The sequence below is a fragment of the Vigna angularis genome, chromosome 8, assembly GCF_016808095.1.
Source record: "Vigna angularis cultivar LongXiaoDou No.4 chromosome 8, ASM1680809v1, whole genome shotgun sequence".
Lineage (NCBI taxonomy): Eukaryota > Viridiplantae > Streptophyta > Magnoliopsida > Fabales > Fabaceae > Vigna > Vigna angularis.
The window spans coordinates 27,703,946-27,722,608 of NC_068977.1; the positions used below are offsets into that span (position 1 = coordinate 27,703,946).

The 18,663-nt window shown below is 35.2% G+C and overlaps 1 protein-coding gene and 1 non-coding gene across 2 annotated transcripts; both read left to right on the forward strand.

Annotated features, from left to right (window-relative positions):
* The first annotated feature begins 2,626 nt into the window (after nucleotides 1-2,626).
* On the forward strand, nucleotides 2,627-2,729 carry LOC128193829 (small nucleolar RNA R71). The gene has a single exon (XR_008245138.1). It is a non-coding gene; the product is annotated as a small nucleolar RNA R71 (small nucleolar RNA).
* Nucleotides 2,730-10,597: 7,868 nt separating this feature from the next.
* Nucleotides 10,598-18,480, forward strand: LOC108345680 (mitogen-activated protein kinase kinase kinase YODA). Its single transcript, XM_017584351.2, has 12 exons — nucleotides 10,598-10,917; nucleotides 11,878-12,624; nucleotides 13,029-13,766; nucleotides 13,884-13,971; nucleotides 14,108-14,170; nucleotides 14,383-14,543; nucleotides 14,662-14,737; nucleotides 15,120-15,179; nucleotides 15,271-15,378; nucleotides 15,551-15,796; nucleotides 17,087-17,178; nucleotides 17,323-18,480. The coding sequence occupies exons 2-12, from the start codon at nucleotides 12,074-12,076 to the stop codon at nucleotides 17,828-17,830; spliced, it is 2,691 nt and encodes an 896-aa protein (XP_017439840.1). The 5' UTR covers nucleotides 10,598-10,917; nucleotides 11,878-12,073; the 3' UTR covers nucleotides 17,831-18,480.
* The last annotated feature ends 183 nt before the right edge of the window (nucleotides 18,481-18,663 follow it).

Below are 18,663 nucleotides of genomic sequence, written 5' to 3' on the forward strand. Positions count from 1 at the left end.
TTTAAATCAAAAGGACTTTCTCAGGTTATAACTTGGCTTGGCTAGAAGAAACATGGTTTTACAGGGAAACAAAACAACACTAAAGAAGAGGAGAACAAGAACATAACAACAGTGAAACTTTATTCATCAACTACCTCTTCATTCATCACATAACACATTTTTTTTTTTGAATTTTTCTCTAACTTTGATACTTTTTTTTTTCTTTTCAATTGTTTTTCATCAGTTTAAGACTCAACTGATTATGATTTCCCCCAAACTTAATTTCTACCTATCTCTTGACAATTATGTTTCATGTTCTCTTCTTCTAGAGTGTTGGATAAGGTAGATTGTTCTGTAATAAGCTGAGGGTTCACAAAAATATATATAAGGCTCAAACAGGATAACAAAGGATGAATATTCACATATGGGTGGTCATCTGGCCAAGTAGCTAATTTCATCAAACAAAACTGCCTTTCTCATTTCTAAACCAGAATGTATCTGTGTTAATAAGAATTATGCAAAAACCAAATTCATAGCAATAACAACTTCTCACTTGCTCTCAAAGCTTTCTCAGTACACTCAGATATTCAACTTCTGGGTCACCATCAATCAGATTCAAGAACAAATCATATATAATCATAACACAAGTTCTAAAACTCAGATTTTTCAATAACAATCTCACAATCATGCCAGTTATCATGGACAGAATTCCAAATTCAAATTCAAACTTCAAACACACAATTCACAATCAAATCATTGCAGAAACATAATTCAATCCACACAACCAAAATATATTCAGATTCAATCAACACAACCAAAATAACTGAAAACATAAATAGATAGAGTTAGAAAGCTGGGTTGCCTCCCAGTAAGCGCTTGTTTAACGTCTTTAGCTTGACACTAAGAAGCACTCTGTGGTTGATCCAAGGGTTTGACATCATTCAGAAGTGAAGGTAGCAACTTCAAGTGCAACTTCTGTTCTCTTTTCTCTTCTTCCTCAGATGGAATCTCCTTTAAAACATCCAGATTAAGAGGTGAGGATATATGCTTCGTCTTCCGTGCAATCATGCAGACTTCTTCAAGTTCATCAATTAGAAAGCATGTATCTTCATCATTTGGGTGAGACATTGCTTCAAAGACATTGAAATTTACTTCTTCATCCTCAACTCTCACTTTGAGCTTTCCCTCATCAACATCAATCAACACTCGAGCAGTCTTCATGAATGGCCTTCCTAGAATCAGAGGAATTTCTGTATCTTCTTTCATTTCCATGACAACAAAATCCACCGGAAATAAGAATTTATCTACCTTTACAAGAACATCTTCTACTACTCCCTGTGGATATTTGATCGACCTGTCTGCTAATTGTAGAGTCATGCGTGTGGGCTTCAACTCTAATTCTCCAATCTTCTTAAACATTGACAGAGGCATAAGATTGATACTGGCTCCAAGATCAATTAACGCATTCCCAATAGCCAGTTCACCAATGGTGCATGGAATTGTAAAACTACCTGGATCTTTAAACTTTGGAGGAAGCAACTTCTGAATGATAGCACTGCATTGGCCCTGTACTTCTATAGTTTCTTCCTCAATATACTTCTTCTTCTTCTTAGTGAGCAAATCTTTCATGAATCTTGAATAAGCAGGTATTTGTTTCAGTGCTTCTGAGAAAGGCATCTTGATTTCCAATTTCTTGAAAATATCAATGAAACTCTGGAACTGTCTTTCCTTATCCTTTCTAGAGACAACCATTGGATATGGAAGAGGTTTCTCATACACATGTTCTTTATTTTTCTCTCCCTCTCTCTCTTTTTCTTCATCTCCCTGTTTACTCATCTCATCTTTTTCTTCACTCACTTTTTTCTCAATCCCTCTTTCTTCCAGAATTCTTCCTGATCTTGTAGTAATAACATTGCAGTCTGCCTTTGGATTTACTTCAGTGTTTTCCCCAAAGTCCTTCTCTGGTTTTTCTTCCAACTTTTTAGCTAATTGACCCACCTGAATCTCCAAATTCCTAAGTGAGGCTTCTGTACTTTTATGGTTGGAAATTGATACCTGCATAAACTGCTGAAGAGTTTCTTCCAGTTTTGAAGTTCTTTCTGTCAGAGAAGGTTGTTGCTGAAAGTTCTGTGGAGGTGGTCTATTGAAAGGAACAGCTTGTCCCATACTCGGATCAGGTCTCCATCCTTGATTAAAACTTTGACGTTGATCATAGTTTGGCTGAAGACCTTGATTTCCCATATAGTGTACTTCTTCATGAGACATGCTTTGCACTACACATTGACCATTATTATGATCTCCTCCGCACAATTGACAACTCTGAACCATCTGATGTTGAAATTGAGAAACATTTTGCAGTTCTTTAGGTAGCTGAGATAACTTCTTCATTAATGTCTCAAGTTGCTGAGTCATAATCTTGTTCTGAGCTAGTAAAGCATCTTGAGTTTGAAGTTGAAGAACACCTTTTTGTTGAAATTGAGCTCTCTCACTCTGAACTTCATTATCATTTGCAGCCATATTTTCAATCAGATCATGTGCATCTTCAGGTGTCTTCCATCTGATATTACCTCCAGCTGATGCATCTAACATTAACTTTGTTTGAGATTTCAGCCCTCCAAGAAACAAATTTAACATTGTAGGCTCATCAAATCCATGAGTAGGGGTTTTTCTCAGTAGGCCTTTGAATCTATCCCATGCTTGACCTAGAGTTTCATCAGCATCCTGTTGGAAAGAAGAGATCTCCTGCTTTCCCTTATTGACTTTGGACTGAGGGAAGAACTTGTTTAGGAATTTGGCAACCACATCATCCCAAACTGTCAGACTATTCTCTGGAAAAGAATTCAGCCACATTTTTGCATTACCAGCCAATGAGAATGGAAATAAGCTGAGTCGGATTGCTTCATCTGGAACCTGGTGAATCCTCACTGTATTACAGATCTCCATGAAAGTAGCCAAGTGAGTGTATGGATTCTCGTGAGATAATCCATGAAACTGATTGTTCTGCACCAGATGAATAAGAGCTGGCTTCATCTCCATGTTGGCAGCATTCACCACTGGTCTTGCAATACTGTTGAAGTGCAGAGGTCCTGAGAAAGTGTTATAATCTGCAAGAGTACGTCTTCCTTGCCCAGAACCTTCTCCAGTGCGATTATCTTCCATTTCTTCTTTTTCTTGCCCAGATGAAAAGTCCAGAATTTCTTCAGAGATAGCAGATGATTCTTTGGATTCTCTACTTTGTCGCCTCCTTCTACTGTTGTTCCTTCGAGCAGTTCTTTCAATTTCCGGATCAAAAAGTAGATTTTCAACCTGTTCTCTGCTTCTCATACAAAACACAAACCAAAGAGAAAACAATCCAAAAATACACAATCTCTACAGATGATAACAAATATGTACAAGAATTCAAATATAATCACAATACACACTCAGACAATAGATAGCTAAAATCAACTAAACCAGATAAACAACAAACAATCAACGAAAACAAAAACAAATCCCCGGCAGCGGCGCCAAAAACTTGTTGTGACCTCGGCAAGCGTACCGGATCGTTCAAGTAATAAATCAGTAAGTCCGAATATCGTTTTCCCAAGGGATTTGTTTTGATTCACAGATTGATTAAAGTTTACTAATTTAGCGATTAATTTTACAACACAAGTAAGATTTGCATACAGATGAAATTAAAGTGGTAAAAGCAGATGAATTAAAGTTCACTGGGGTTGAAATTCAAGTTCATCACTCCGGTAATTTTCTACTAACACAATTCCTCAAAATTAAGCATCGACATCCTAGGCGCATGCAGTCCTGATTCCTCAGAGACAGTTCTGAATCATTCAAACTAAATTGCTAATTCCTTAGTTAATTCAATTATCAGATTTGCCTTAAACACAATGTCACAGATGACTAAAAATTCCCTCCTATGTCTAGGACTCGAAATCCTTTAGCAGTTATATCCTAGGTCCGCGGTCTCATACATTTTCCAATGATTTAACCGTTCAAATAGCTCAGATTTCCATCAAAAGCATGAAAAATAAAGACAGAACACATAATTCATACAAGATCATGCATTAATAGAGAAATTACAAAGAGTTTCAGAAATTTACTCTCAACCCCAGTGAAATGGAGTTTTAGCTACACATATACAACATAGAAGAGAGAAATGATGGATTGGATGGTGGAAATTGGTGAATTTCCACCATGGAAGCCCCTTGGAGCAGCTGCAGCAGCGTCCCTGGTCTTCTCCCCGTTCCAGATCCCCCTTTCTGCACTTCTCTGGATCAGCTTTTTAAAGAGAAGGGCAATAATTGAGTCACGGGAAATTTTTGGCCGAGCGTCCAATTTTCTGGACGAGCGTCCCATTTCGGGACGAGCGGCCCAATTCTGGACGAGCGGCCCAGGACGAGCGTCCACTTGCTGGACGAACGTGGACGAACGTGGACGAGCGTCCTCTCCTATTCTGGACGAGCGTCCTCTGCTGGACGAGCGTCCTCTGCTGGACGAGCGTCCCTGGACGAGCGTTGGACGAGCGCTGGACGAGCGTCCTATGACGAACGTCCTCTGCGCTGGACGAGCCTCTCTGCATGCTGGACGAGCGTCCCAATTCTTCTAAGTGGCGCCCAGGCGCCCCTTTGTATTTCGCGCCCGGGCGCGATCTTCTCGGCAAAACTGCGCCTATGAGTATGATCCAAGTCTTTTATGATATCCAATCCTTATTTTTCATCAAAATAAACAACAAAAACATCAAAAACATTTAAACAGTCAAAATTATACTTATATCAACAATTATACACTTTTCATGAGAATAAACACTAAAACTTACTCAAAAGCCACACAATATAAGCAACAAAAACAAGTAAACTTTTCACCTATCACCATGGTAGCCTTATGGTGTATTATGTCAAAAATTTCCAGAGTTGTCCAAAATTAGAATCAAACAGGTTTAGATAGAAAAAACTTCAAAAAAACTAACATCTCTAATATTAATTTCAATTTATATTTTAAGTTTTATTTACTTGTCATTAACTTATACTCGAATGTATGTTTTAAATATTATTTGGTGTTTTTTTTTTCAATTTATATTGAGTCTTATTTAAAAACTCAAAATATTTTTTTTAAATATTCGCGGGTTGACAAGTATCAATAGGTACCCTTGGGTTGAAAAAAATCCGTAGATTTTTTTTATGGTATCCCACGGGTAGTAGGGTGGGTAACATATACAATTTTTTCTGTGGGTCAGGTAGCACGTAGGCATTAGCCATACCCGACCTAACCCAACCCATTGTCATCCCTACTCATTGGAATATTGAAAAGGAATATAATAATTATTTATGTACTTGTTAAGGATGACAACAATATTTGTGCTCTGAGATATATCTAAATAAAATTGCTGCGAATAGTTGATACTCACGGGTATTTATCATCAACAGGTAGCAAATATTTTGATACTCATGTATAAATGAGTCGGGTATGAGTATTATGCAACCCGTACCCGCGAGATTCATTATTTGCAAGAGATTAAAATTAAAAATTAATTTATATTTTATTAAATTAAATTTAATTAAAATTAAAATTTAATTTATATTGTATTAGGTTAAATTTGATTAAAATTAAAATTTAATTTAATTTTTATAATTATATTTATTTATTTATAATTTATAAAATACATTTGTTTAGATGTGTGAGTATGCATAAATGTCACATATTTCTTAAAACTTGTGTTTATTTTTAGAGCAGATATTCGATAATGATAACAAGTTGAATTTTTTTGTTACGGGTCAAATAACATGTAGACACTGTTTATGTCTGATCCAACCTATTGTTGTTCTAATACTAGTGTTTGTCAAAAATATCTTATGTATTTTATTTGTAATTAATGAGTTTAAAAGTGAAGTTAGATTTAACAGAGGAAAATCAATATAAAAACATTATATTGTTCTTGCTTGGAATGTTACTTCAACAGTTAGGTTTTCACTTACAAAACTTATCTCAACGTTTTGGAAAAATTATAAAACTTTTTCAAATTGTTTTAATAAAAATTGCTTTTGAAATAACTTACATAGTTGGGAGTTTAATATGGAATGTCTTGTCTAAATATTTTTAATCCATTTAAATATATTTTCAGTTCATTAAAATCATCAAAGTGTGAAATTTAAGTGACTTAATCCGTTAAAACAATATGAAATTCAAATGCTTAAAGGTTTAATTAAAATAATAAATTTAAATTATTAAAATATTTTTCATTTCAAATCCAAAAAATTTAAAATAACACTTTAATAGATTAAATATATTTTAATCTATTAAAATAAGAATAAAGATTTTAAACAAAGCTAAATTTTTTTCAAATAAATTGTTTTCTTTACCTATGTTAAATAAACATAAAGAAACCATCTACAATATTTTTAACATATAAATTATAACCTACATATACAATAATCCTCTATATTTGTTTCAAGTATCCTTAAGAAAATAAAAATCATCCAACCTATTCAAAGATATTTGAAAGAATGTGAGGAGAATTATTGTAAGGAATCGGACGTTTAAAAAAAAAAAAAAAAAAGACAAAACAAACGGGGAAGGAAGGAACGAGCGCTGGAAAGCGCCAGTTTTGTTGGCCACAAGGGACAGCAAACGTTGCTTCCATTCCCCCATTAAAAAAAAGAAAAAGAAGGGAGGCTTGTAGGAGATAAAAGGAGGTGGGTTCTACACTTGGGGTGGGAATCATTGCTGCCAAATTTGTGAGAGAGGTGAAGTTGAAGCTGCAAGGAAGCTTTGGTGCTGCAAGTTGGGGGAGAGAAGAAGAGGAGAACTTTTGGAGTTGGAAGGAAATCAAACTCTCTGGAAGTGATTCAAGGAAGTCTTCAAGAGGTAAGGGGAGCTAGATCTTTTGTTTGATTGTTGATATATGTTGTATTTGATGCAAATCTGGGAAGAAGGGGATGAAAAATTGGGGTTTTCTGGGTTTCTGGAAATCTGGTGCGATTCTGCAGAATTCTGCAGATCGTGCGTTCGTCCAATTTGATGAGCCAAATTGGACGTTCGTCCAAGTTGCTCGACCAATTAGTGGTCGGCAGTAATGGGTTGAGCGTTCGTCCTTAAGTGTTATACTGAGCGTTCGTCCTGGTGAGTGTAGCGTTCGGTCTTATTATGGATTCTTAAATGGTCGGTTTTGTTGTCCTAGTGAAAATAACGTTCGGTCTTAGTAACTTAGTTATTGTACGTTCGCCAAACAGTATGTGTTCGTTCAAACAATGTTTATCTATATGATCGTATTTGAACCATATATACGTTCGTCCAAACCGAGTCAGTCGGACTACGTTCATTTTCTTACCGCTCGTCCCAACAGTATTTGGCCTCTTAATATTTGATCTATATACGTTCGTCCAAACTATGATAGTCTGATTATGTTCACTTTTCTTACTGCTCGTCCAAACAAAAAAATTTGTATTTGATCCATATGTGCGTTCGTCCAGACAGTATTCCTAGTGATCAGATATTGTTCGTCTTTTTGAGCGTTTGTCCCTTCGTAGTAGTGAGCGTTCGGTCTTGATGTTGCTGGTTCTCAGTTAGCGAGCGTCCCTGCGTAGTAGCGAGCGTTCATATTAATAGCGTTCGGTTTCATGACGTTCGTCCAGCCAGTATCCGATTTGAAGGAAGTATCCGGTTTTAGCGTTCGGCCTTAGTACTCAATCTCAGCGTTCGACCTAATAGTGTGTTCAGTGAAATAGCGTTCGGCATGTTGGTAAATAGCGTTCGTTTAAAACTGTTCGGTTTTGAGCGTTCGACCTGTATGATCTGATGACGTCCGTCCAAATAGTGTTCGGCTTAGTGTTGGAAAATGGCGTTCATCCAGTAGCGTTCGTTCCACTGTGTTCGGTGAATAGTGCTCGTTCAAATAGTACTTTACAAATATGTCGGATTCTAAGTTCCTTTGGTCTTGAGTTGGATTATGTGTACCAATGGTTGGAATATTGTCGGTGACATGATTTATTTGAAAATATGTGAATGTATGAGATATGTTGGATTTGTTGTGATAAGGTGGTATCTTGTTATTCATGGCTTGGGTTAAGGTTCAAAGTAAAAATATGATTCATGGACGTAATTCCATGATCCTCAAGGGGAGGATACATGGTGGTGGACGTAATTCCATGATCCTCAAGGAGAGGATACATGGTGGTGATTTGGGGTGTACAGAATGATTTCATGGTAGCTCAGTCTTGGGGGTTTTCCTGACGCTCCAATGGTCTTTCATTCTCAATTAGAGAGGATTGATCCATGTGGTGAGGAGTAGCAGGAGGTCCTAGTCTTGGAGGCTTCCAGGATGCTCTAGGGCGCGGAACGGACTAACCTCGTGAGGGTGGTAGGATGGAACCCATTGGCAATGGCTTTGCAAAGCAGTAGAAGCCACCACGAGTGCATAACCCGCCATAGCTCGGTAATCATTCTAGTCCGGACGAGTCAGGGTATAAAGTAACAAGTCTTGTGATGTCAGTTTATCATGTTTGGATGACTTTTGTATGTCGTATGAGTGGGTGAATGGTGATTTAATGAGTATGCCCTAATTGTTCTTTTATACGAATCTAAGTATGATAACATGAATTAATTGTGCTTTATGTATAACATGCTTTTTATATCTAGCTTACCCTTGCATTCTTTGTGTTGTGTGTTGTTTGGGTATGTCTCTTTGGCGATGATCATCCACTTGGATGAGAGCAGATGTTGTTGCGGAGATTCCCTTGGAGCAAGAGCTGGAGGTTGCTGATGTTGCGGAGTAGTCTTCTTAGGAATTTCCTGATTGAACACTTGTAGTGTTCAATCCTTTCAACTGTTAAGTTTAAATTTCCGTTTATTTTATTTCTGGATAACTGTAATTTCACATTTAATTACACGTCATATTCTGACTGTTCTCTATATTTGGATGTTAACGTCTTTATTATATAATATTGGTTATTATATAATTGGGATGTTACAATTATCGGTTAGACTTTAGTAAGTGAATAATATTTAATAAATAAAGTTGAATAAAATAGATAAAAGTGGTCAAGTTCAGAATGAAAATTACAATTTAATGAATGGTATAATTTTGCTTGAAAATAATTTTAATATTTATAAATTTTTAGATGTATTTTAAATTTTTATTTGTAGTATAATTTTTTTGGTTAAAATTTAGTAATAAATTTTTTAAAGCTATAGTCTTATTAACTAAAGATTTAGTATATTTATTTCATTTATTTAAAACTAAAATAAAAGTATTTCTTTTTTAAAAAAGTTGACTCGGTATAAATAAAACTATGCTAGAATAACTTCAATTTAATCCACAACCAAGATAATTTATATGATATGAATTTTAAAATATTAAATTTAACTTACGCTAAGTTAACCACGAATCCAATCCAACCCAAATCAAACTCAAACTTAATTTTAAGATGTCATCTCAATAATATAATTATAAATAATCATATTGATGAAAACGTGTACTAATTAAGTTATTGATATTTTAAACATTTATGTAAGCACTGTATTACTTTTATTTTCTTAAATATAAAGTGTAATTCATATTTAATTTTTTTTACATTAAGAAAATGAAAAATAAAAAATTCACAAAATCTTTTGAATAATTTTCTATAAAGAAAGTGTATAAATAAACTAAATGATTAAAAATCTATCTACTAAAATTATTAAATAATTCTTAATTGGATAATTTATCTTAAAATATATAATTGGATTGGAAATTCATTTCAAATTAATTATGTCTACAAAATTTTATATTAATTTAAAATTATTTAATGTTTTGTTCATATGCATTAAAATTAACATGACATATTTCTATAAAATATAAAAACATGAATATATTTATATTGTTTTATTATATATCATTTTTCTCAAGTTCTGACATTAGAAAGTATTAACTTATTGATAGGGTAAAAATTAATTGTACTCTCAACTCTTTCTCTATAGATATTTTTCAAATTTAATCACACTATAGTATTTTTTATTTATTTTAATATTTATACTCTTTTTAAAAGATAATATATTTAATATTTATTAGAAAAATAGTTAAGATCTATGTTCAAATTTAATATCTGATGGTTTCAAATAAGTGAAAATATCACTTTTTAAAAGATTCTAATCAACATGTTTTCACAAAAAAAACCACTTGGATTGTAATATCACACTATGCAGTTCTGTGGATTATTTTATTTCGTTTTCTCATTTTATTTTCAACAGCTGATTAATTCAAATAATTTAATTAAAATACTATCTTTATTATTTTACCATTAAACTTGTCCCAATAACCTTTAAGGTAAGGTTTCATCATTGAATGTTGATATGCCTTAGTGACTCAGATTACAAATAACTATGTATCAATGTTCATAATAGTAATAATAATAATAATAATAATAATAAAAAAGTGTAACCCAAGAATCTCTACCCAAACAATCTCCAATACATTGTACAAAAAAATATATAAATAATATGTAGTTGTGGGTTGTAATAATTTCCAACAGCAAAAGATGTAATAATAAAAACAGTGTAATAATTAGGTTCCATATTTTTTTAATTATTTTATTGCAATTTGTAATTAATTAATTAATATTAACTATTAAGAATCAACGCTGAAGTCCCTCTTCATCGATGTCTTAAGCAGGAGAAAACACACACTCTCTCTTCTCTCTCTCCCTCTCCTTCTCTTCCTCTCTCTTCTTTTCCTTCTTCCGTACACGATCTCTTTCACTATCTTCCAATTCCCAATTTTTTCAACATACGCCACTGCAATCCTCCTTCATTTTCTTGCATTTTCGGTTTCTGGGTCTGTTTTTCTTTTAGGGTTCTCAGTGGTTCAGAAAAAAAATGTTTTCTTTTTCTTCCCTTTATCCATACTCAGATTTGAGTTGAGCATCACAGAGTGGGGTTGAGTTCAGATTCACTGGCGTGGAGCAATTCGCAGTAAGTTTCCAGCTTTGTTGCATTTTGGGCTTGTTCTAATTTCAGTGAACCATGATCGAGTTGATTGATTTAACTGTTTTCTGTGTCCAGTGTTATGTGTGGGTGATGAGTGGATCTGGGGTTTGATGTGATTTCTTTTAGTAATGGGGGTATGGTTTCACTTGGGGGTATGAGTAATTTGGTGTAGTTGGACTGTGTGAAGTTGAAAGGTTGAATTTTTTTTAGGCAGGGTTTAGTAAGCTGGGTATTGGAGAACATTCAAACGGTAATCTATATGTGAATAGTAGTTTGATTTGGAGATGAATTTCTACTGTTTCGACTATCTGTATACAAATTTTTATGGTGTTGATATTTTCGTATGCATTATTTACTTATTTTGTATTTCTAGGTTATAACTTTGCAGTTGGGGCATGTTAAACTGTGCATTTTTAAGTTGCTAAATAAGGAGTTTGAGCTGATGTGAAGTAGTGGATGTTGTTGTCTAACTAAGGCTTTAAAGTTTCGGGGAGTTGTAGAATCTGTATACGAGATTTGTATTGCAAATGATGTCACGTTGCATTAGTCTATGCAGATTAGGATTAGCAAGGTTAGAGGTGTTTAGAGTTGACTATATTTGATTAATACAGTATTGGGTTTTGGGCTTGGGATTCTGGGTTAGTCTGATGGAATTGTTGATTTTTTATAGTTAATTTGTTGTTGTGTTGTATCCAGTTTAAGATGTTTCTCTTTCCGTACACTGTTTGATCAGCTTATTGGAAAAAGTAGATAAATTAGTTACAGAGCATAAACTAGAGATTCGTTGGATTGTTAGTTTATGCTATCACCGTTTGGAAATATATCATTTAGGACAGTATTATCATAGTTTTACATATGTAGAAGAGTTTGGATACATTATGTACACAAAGTTGTGAAAATATTGATTTTATAGTGATTGAGTATATGTGTTATTCTTTGTTGCAGGGTTTTAGTAACCATTCAGTCCCTAATTTCTGTCTCTAACACTAATACTGCTTTTGGAATTATTGGATTCTTCATTTGATGAGGGTTTTGGCCGGATTGCGTGTAACTCCAGATAGTAATTTGAAGTGATAGATATTCCAAACTATCAATGGTACTAATTTAAGAAACTTGTTTACTGCCTATACAAATTACAAATATGCCTACATGGTGGGGGAAATCATCGTCAAAAGAAACCAAGAAGAAAGCAAATAAGGAAAGTTTTATCAATTCATTTCACCGCAGATTTAAAATCCCATCTGAAAGTAAATCAAGCAGTAGATCTGGAGGATCTCGTAGACATTGCAATGATTCAATTTCTGAGAAAGGGGCTCAGTCTCCTCCTGAATCAAGATCACCGTCACCTTCCAAAGTGGCAAGGTGTCAAAGTTTTGCTGAAAGGCCTCATGCTCAGCCGCTACCACTTCCTGTCCTGCACCCATCAAATATAAGCCGGGCAGACTCTGAAATTAGCATATCAGCTAAATCAAGACTTGAAAAAGGCTCCAAACCATCATTGTTTCCACTACCAAAACCAGCATGCATGCGTGGTAGGTTGAACCCTGCAGATTTGGATGGAGACCTGGTCACTGCTTCAGTCTCTAGTGAGAGCTCTGCTGACAGTGATGAGCCAGTGGACTCTCGCAATCTTAGTCCTTTGGCAACTGACTGTGAAAACGGGGCTAGAACTGCTGCAGGCTGTCCTTCCAGGTATACTCTATAAGCATTCACTATAATATGCTTCAAGCTTGCATATTTTGTTGCATAAGCATGCCTAGGGTGTGTATGTTTAGACATAGGGAACAGAGATGTGTCTTCACTTAAAAGCTTAAACTTTAGGGATAGTTGGTTCATGGCATGTTATCAAAGCCTCAGCTCAATCCTTGCTGCCCCATTCTATAAAAAAGTTGAATATTGGCATAAGGTAGGGGACCAAGGAATTATCCATGCAGGAAGTTCAATGGTATATGGGGTGTGTTGGAGATATAACATAAAACCATTCTTGAGTCATCATCTTAAGCTTAAGCTTTTGGGATGGCTAGTTCATGAAATTTATGATTACTAGCAAATAATTTTTTATTTTACTCATTTTGGATGTTGGCCTTTTTATGAAGCTCGATGCCCAAGGATCTATCATCTACTGTTTCCCAAATAAATTCAAGAGAAACCAAAAAACCGGCAAACATTCTGGGTAATCACATGTCTTCTACTTCACCAAAACGGAGGCCTTTAAGCAACCATGTTTCAAATTTGCAGATTCCTCCTCATGGTGCCTTCTGCAGTGCACCTGATAGTTCCAAATCAAGTCCGTCTAGAAGTCCATTGAGAGTATTTGGCACTGAACAGGTGTTGAACTCTGCCTTTTGGGCCGGAAAGCCATATTCGGAGGTCAATTTAGGTGGATCTGGGCACTGCTCAAGTCCAGGTTCTGGTCACAATTCTGGACATAATTCAATGGGAGGAGACATGTCTGGACAGTTATTTTGGCAACCTAGCAGGGGTAGCCCTGAATATTCTCCTGTACCTAGTCCCCGAATGACTAGCCCTGGACCTAGCTCTAGAATTCAGAGTGGTGCAGTTACACCTATTCATCCTAGAGCTGGGGGAACACTCAATGAATCACAGACAGGACGGGTTGATGATGGAAAACAACAGAGTCATCGTTTGCCCCTTCCTCCTTTAGCAGTTACCAATATTTTACCTTTCTCTCATTCAAATTCTGCAGCAACTTCTCCATCCATGCCAAGAAGTCCGGGAAGGGCAGATAATCCAATAAGCCCTGGATCACGTTGGAAAAAAGGAAAACTGCTTGGCAGAGGCACATTTGGACATGTCTTTGTTGGCTTTAATAAGTACGAGTTCTAGACCAATTGTTCTTTGATTCTATTACAAAGAATTTTTTTTCTACTTTTAAATCCACTATCTTATGCATCTTATAAATTGTTTGGTTAAAATATTTTGATGTTTAGGGAAAGTGGTGAAATGTGTGCTATGAAAGAGGTGACTCTGTTTTCAGATGATGCCAAATCTAAAGAAAGTGCTAAGCAATTAATGCAGGTAAATATATTTCCTTTTTTGACCCTGGAATTTTTTGTTTGATGTGCAACCGTTATTCTCATTGGAAATACATTTGTGTCTATTTCTGTTTCAAATTTAGTGTAGCTTTGAAAAGCTAACTCCCATATTGTGGCAGGAAATTGCCTTATTAAGTCGATTGCGGCATTCAAATATTGTGCAGTACTATGGTTCTGAAACAGTAAGTTGCCCATTTCCTTATTGGTTTGCGTTCTGTTTATATTAGCTACTTTTAAGTGATCATATTTATTTTGGGCATTTTATCCCAATTTGTAATGCTTGTATGATCATCTAGTTACAAGATTATTAGTTGGTTTATATATTTATCTGACACCAGAATATTATAAATTTGTCTACAGTTTGTCATTTTATAATGAATCATCCCTTAAACAGGTCGGTGACAAGCTTTACATATATCTGGAGTATGTCGCTGGAGGCTCCATATATAAACTTCTTCAAGAGTATGGACAATTTGGTGAACTAGCTATTCGTAGTTTTACTCAACAAATTTTGTCCGGACTTGCTTATTTACATGCTAAAAATACTGTCCACAGGTGAACTAAGTCACATTTATTTTTAAAACTTAAAATTTTACTAATTCCTTATAATGTGACTGCTTTTCTATGCTTATGAGTTCTGATATCTATCTCTTAAATTGCATTTCTTGTAAAGGGACATCAAAGGAGCAAATATACTGGTAGATACTAATGGTCGGGTTAAGTTGGCGGACTTTGGCATGGCAAAACATGTAAGCTTGGGGATAAAAATTATCCTTTTTATTTGCATCTAAGCCAATTGGTAGGATATGAAATTTGGTTTTTGTTGCTTGTGAAATTATGAATCAAGGTTTAAAACTTCCTAATTCACCAATTCAAGAGAGTTGCTAATTCAGTGGGTTTCTTTTCAGGTTTCTTTCTTGTATTTTTTTACCTTTTTTTGGAAGATATCTTTCCTGTCCCACCTCCAACAAGTTTATCATGCATGACTTCAACTTGGAAAAATATCTCTATGAATCCAAAAGACATTGTTTTCCTTTATAATTGCCATTTGATATCACATCTGGTATAAATAATCGCAAGATTGCATGATCTATCCTGTTCCCTCAACTATTAACCTGCATATTTTTGCAGATAACAGGGCAATCATGTCCATTATCATTCAAGGGAAGCCCCTATTGGATGGCTCCTGAGGTAGTAATCTTTTCTGTTAGTTTCAGTTCTTTATAGTTTCAATTACATCTTGCTTTTGATGACATGATAGCTTGTCGTTCTATTATTTTAGGTTATAAAAAACTCCAATGGTTGCAACCTTGCCGTTGATATATGGAGCCTGGGATGCACAGTTTTGGAAATGGCTACAACTAAACCTCCTTGGAGTCAGTATGAAGGGGTTAGTAATTTATGTCAATATATTGGAAGTTTTAGCTAGCTTTTTTATATTCTATTTGCCGACTATTATTTTATGTAGTTATTATTTTCATTTATAAAGCATTGATGGTATTTCTTGTTTTAATTTATGTGTTGACTTGATGTATTATTGGCTTTGCATGATAACAAAAAAGGTTGCTGCAATGTTCAAGATTGGTAATAGCAAGGAACTCCCAGCAATCCCGGATCACCTATCTAGTGAAGGAAAGGATTTTGTTAGGAAATGCCTCCAACGGAATCCACACAATCGCCCTTCGGCAAGTGAATTATTGGACCACCCTTTTGTAAAATATGCTGCACCTTTAGAGAGACCTATTCTAGGTCCTGATGCTTCTTCAGACCCAGCCGTATCTGGGATCACACAGGGAGCTACAGCTCTGGTAAGGAAGCTACTGGCAACATTAATCACGTAAAAAAAATTGTCTATTTTCATATTAGTGTGAAGTTGGGGATTGCCTGTTTATCTTGCATTCCATGTGTTAAATATTTGTGCCCCCTTATTCCCCATGCACATGATAGGAATGAAATAGGAAGCCATCTTCTCTTCTACTTGAAAATGTAAGACATTTTTGTGTGCTTCATCCATTCAAATTCCTCGGTTGATGAGTCATTTTTCTTGGTATTATGTTGTGTAGACATTTTGTTCTCTTGGAAATATAAATTTGAATAATTGAATCTATCAGAGACTATAATAATAATATTTCGGAGGGGGGATTACATACAAAATTGTAATATTTATGAATGAAAAATATAGTTTCCATAACTTCTGGTAGAAAAGTATTAGGAAAAATGGAATAAACCTCTCTACCAGCTTTTGTTTTTGCATAGCTTCCCCAAAACTAATTTATGTACAAGTTAATTTTAGCTTAGCAAGAGATTTATTTCATTTTTTCTTATTTTTTCCATGTCACTGTTTGCAGAGACATTAATTCAAACAGGTCCATTGACATACTATACTTGATGGGCTCTTCTAGGGCTTCCTGATCAATTTGTGTCATAGTTTATAATCAGTATCACCTTTAAATTATTTAAATAGGTTCTCATAAAATTGAAAAAACAAATCCTTGAAAAATTGCTGAAATATTCAAAATCAAACTTCACTATTATTTCCCTCCCTTTGTCATGCATCAATATATTTTTCTTGTCTTGATTACCCAACTGATTAAACTCATAAATGGCCTGTATTCAGCTGATATATTTCTATTTTGGAATCATGACATAGTAATAACTTAAGCCTTTTTGTGTTATTGTTTGGAGAAAAGGATTTGTATTCTTGTTGAAATGTGTGATTCCCATCAATGCTTCATCCTGTCACTGATTCCCTTGGAAGTAGAGAATAAAAAAGACAGGGTTAGGCATAGACAACTAGAGAAACTTTACGAAACCATTTGCTTTCTACAAATTATAAGATAGAATCGCTCCATTAACTTGGAGGAAAGTACACACATGGAGGTTGGAGAAACAACGGCTGACGAAGACTGTTGCCGTCAGCAGAATTGTGGTTATGATTAAGCAAAATAAATTTTCTTATCTGGGTGTTCATTTGAACTATATCTCAATTATATAATACTGGAAAATTTGGCTGTCATAATGGAATGATCTTTGAAGTTGTTTTCTTTTATGGTTTCTTGTCTATCCTTGTAAATATTGTGGTTGTGATACATTTTCAGGGTATTGGACAAGGAAGGAGTCCTTCTACATTGGATTCAGATAGACTTTCCCGTCACTCTTCTAGGTTTTTGAAAAGTAATCCTCATGCAAGGTCTCTCTCTCTCTCTCTCTCTCTCTCTCTCTCTCTCTATACACACACACACACACACACCTGTCTCCCACCCTCACACACAAACACTGCAATGCAAGGTTGCTGACACTGCCTATGGATCTGAAATTGCTTTATCATCTACAGTGAAATCCATATTCCGAGGAATATATCCTGCCCTGTCTCACCCATTGGAAGCCCACTTTTGAGGCCAAGATCGCCACAACATATGAATGGGAGAATGTCTCCCTCTCCTATATCCAGTCCTCGGACTGCTTCTGGTGCATCCACACCTCTCAACGGTGGTAGTGGTGCCATTCCATTCAGTAATCACTTAGTTTACATTCAAGAGGGTCTTGGAAACTTGCCGAAGTCCTCAAATGGTGTCTACATTAGTGGCCCTACTCATCATGACTTGAATGTTGACATTTTTCGAGGAATGCAACAGGCGCCTCACATTTCATCAGAACTGGTTCCAGGTGAAAGTGATGTTCTAGGGAAGCAGTTTGCACGGTCTCCTCGTAACGAGGCATATGATGTTCAATCAGTCTTGGCTGATCGTGTTTGTCGGCAGCTACTGGGGGATAATGGGAAAATCAACCCATCCCTTGATCTAAATCCCAATTCTTTGCTCAGCCGGGCTAATGGTTTATGACATGGGGCATTTTCCTTGGTCCACCTTTGTGAGCAAATCTTTGAAGTTTGTCAGAATGATCCATTCATTGTTCTATTTGCTGAGGAAGTAATTGTAAAATAAGGAGCCAAAGCATACGAGAATCAATGTAATAAATTTTGATCGGAGAATAGAGGGAGCTGAGTCAGACTATTCCATTTTGCATGGTTTCCCTCTCAGGCTTATGGAGTTCAGAACCTTTGGGGTGAGGTGACAAACTAAGCCATACGATGAAAATTCCTGACATTTGATTTGTCTATATCAACTGAAGCAAATGCTCACTTGTAGCAAAAAGAGAAGCTTATGTTTGTATGTAGAATTTTCAAGATACAGCATCAGTGCGTGGATTTCTCTCTGGTGTCTGAAATATGAGAAATGATAGGTTTAATGTTAATATTAGCTCAAGGAATGAATTTTTCTAATCATATTTATGCACTTCCTTCAGTTAAAGAATTCATGCAATGACAACTGTATCTTTTTGAACATCATATAGATGCAAAAAAAAGTGAAATTGGTGCAAAATTTAGCATCCAGACTATTTTTTGGGAGGTGATATTGCTGTACAGAATATGGGAGACTGAATTGTGATTCTGCATTTATTGATGAGAACCCAAGGATTTGCGAAACTGATATATCTCTTAATTGCATTGATATATCTCTTAATTGCATGCTCAGATATATTACTGTCACTGAATCCTTCTGCCGGATTTATTATGTACATTATTTTTTTAAGTAAAAATTGAAGATATATATGATTTGAGATTCTCTCAACTGGTTTTTATGCAGTACTTATCTGATGTGGTTATTCTTTCTAG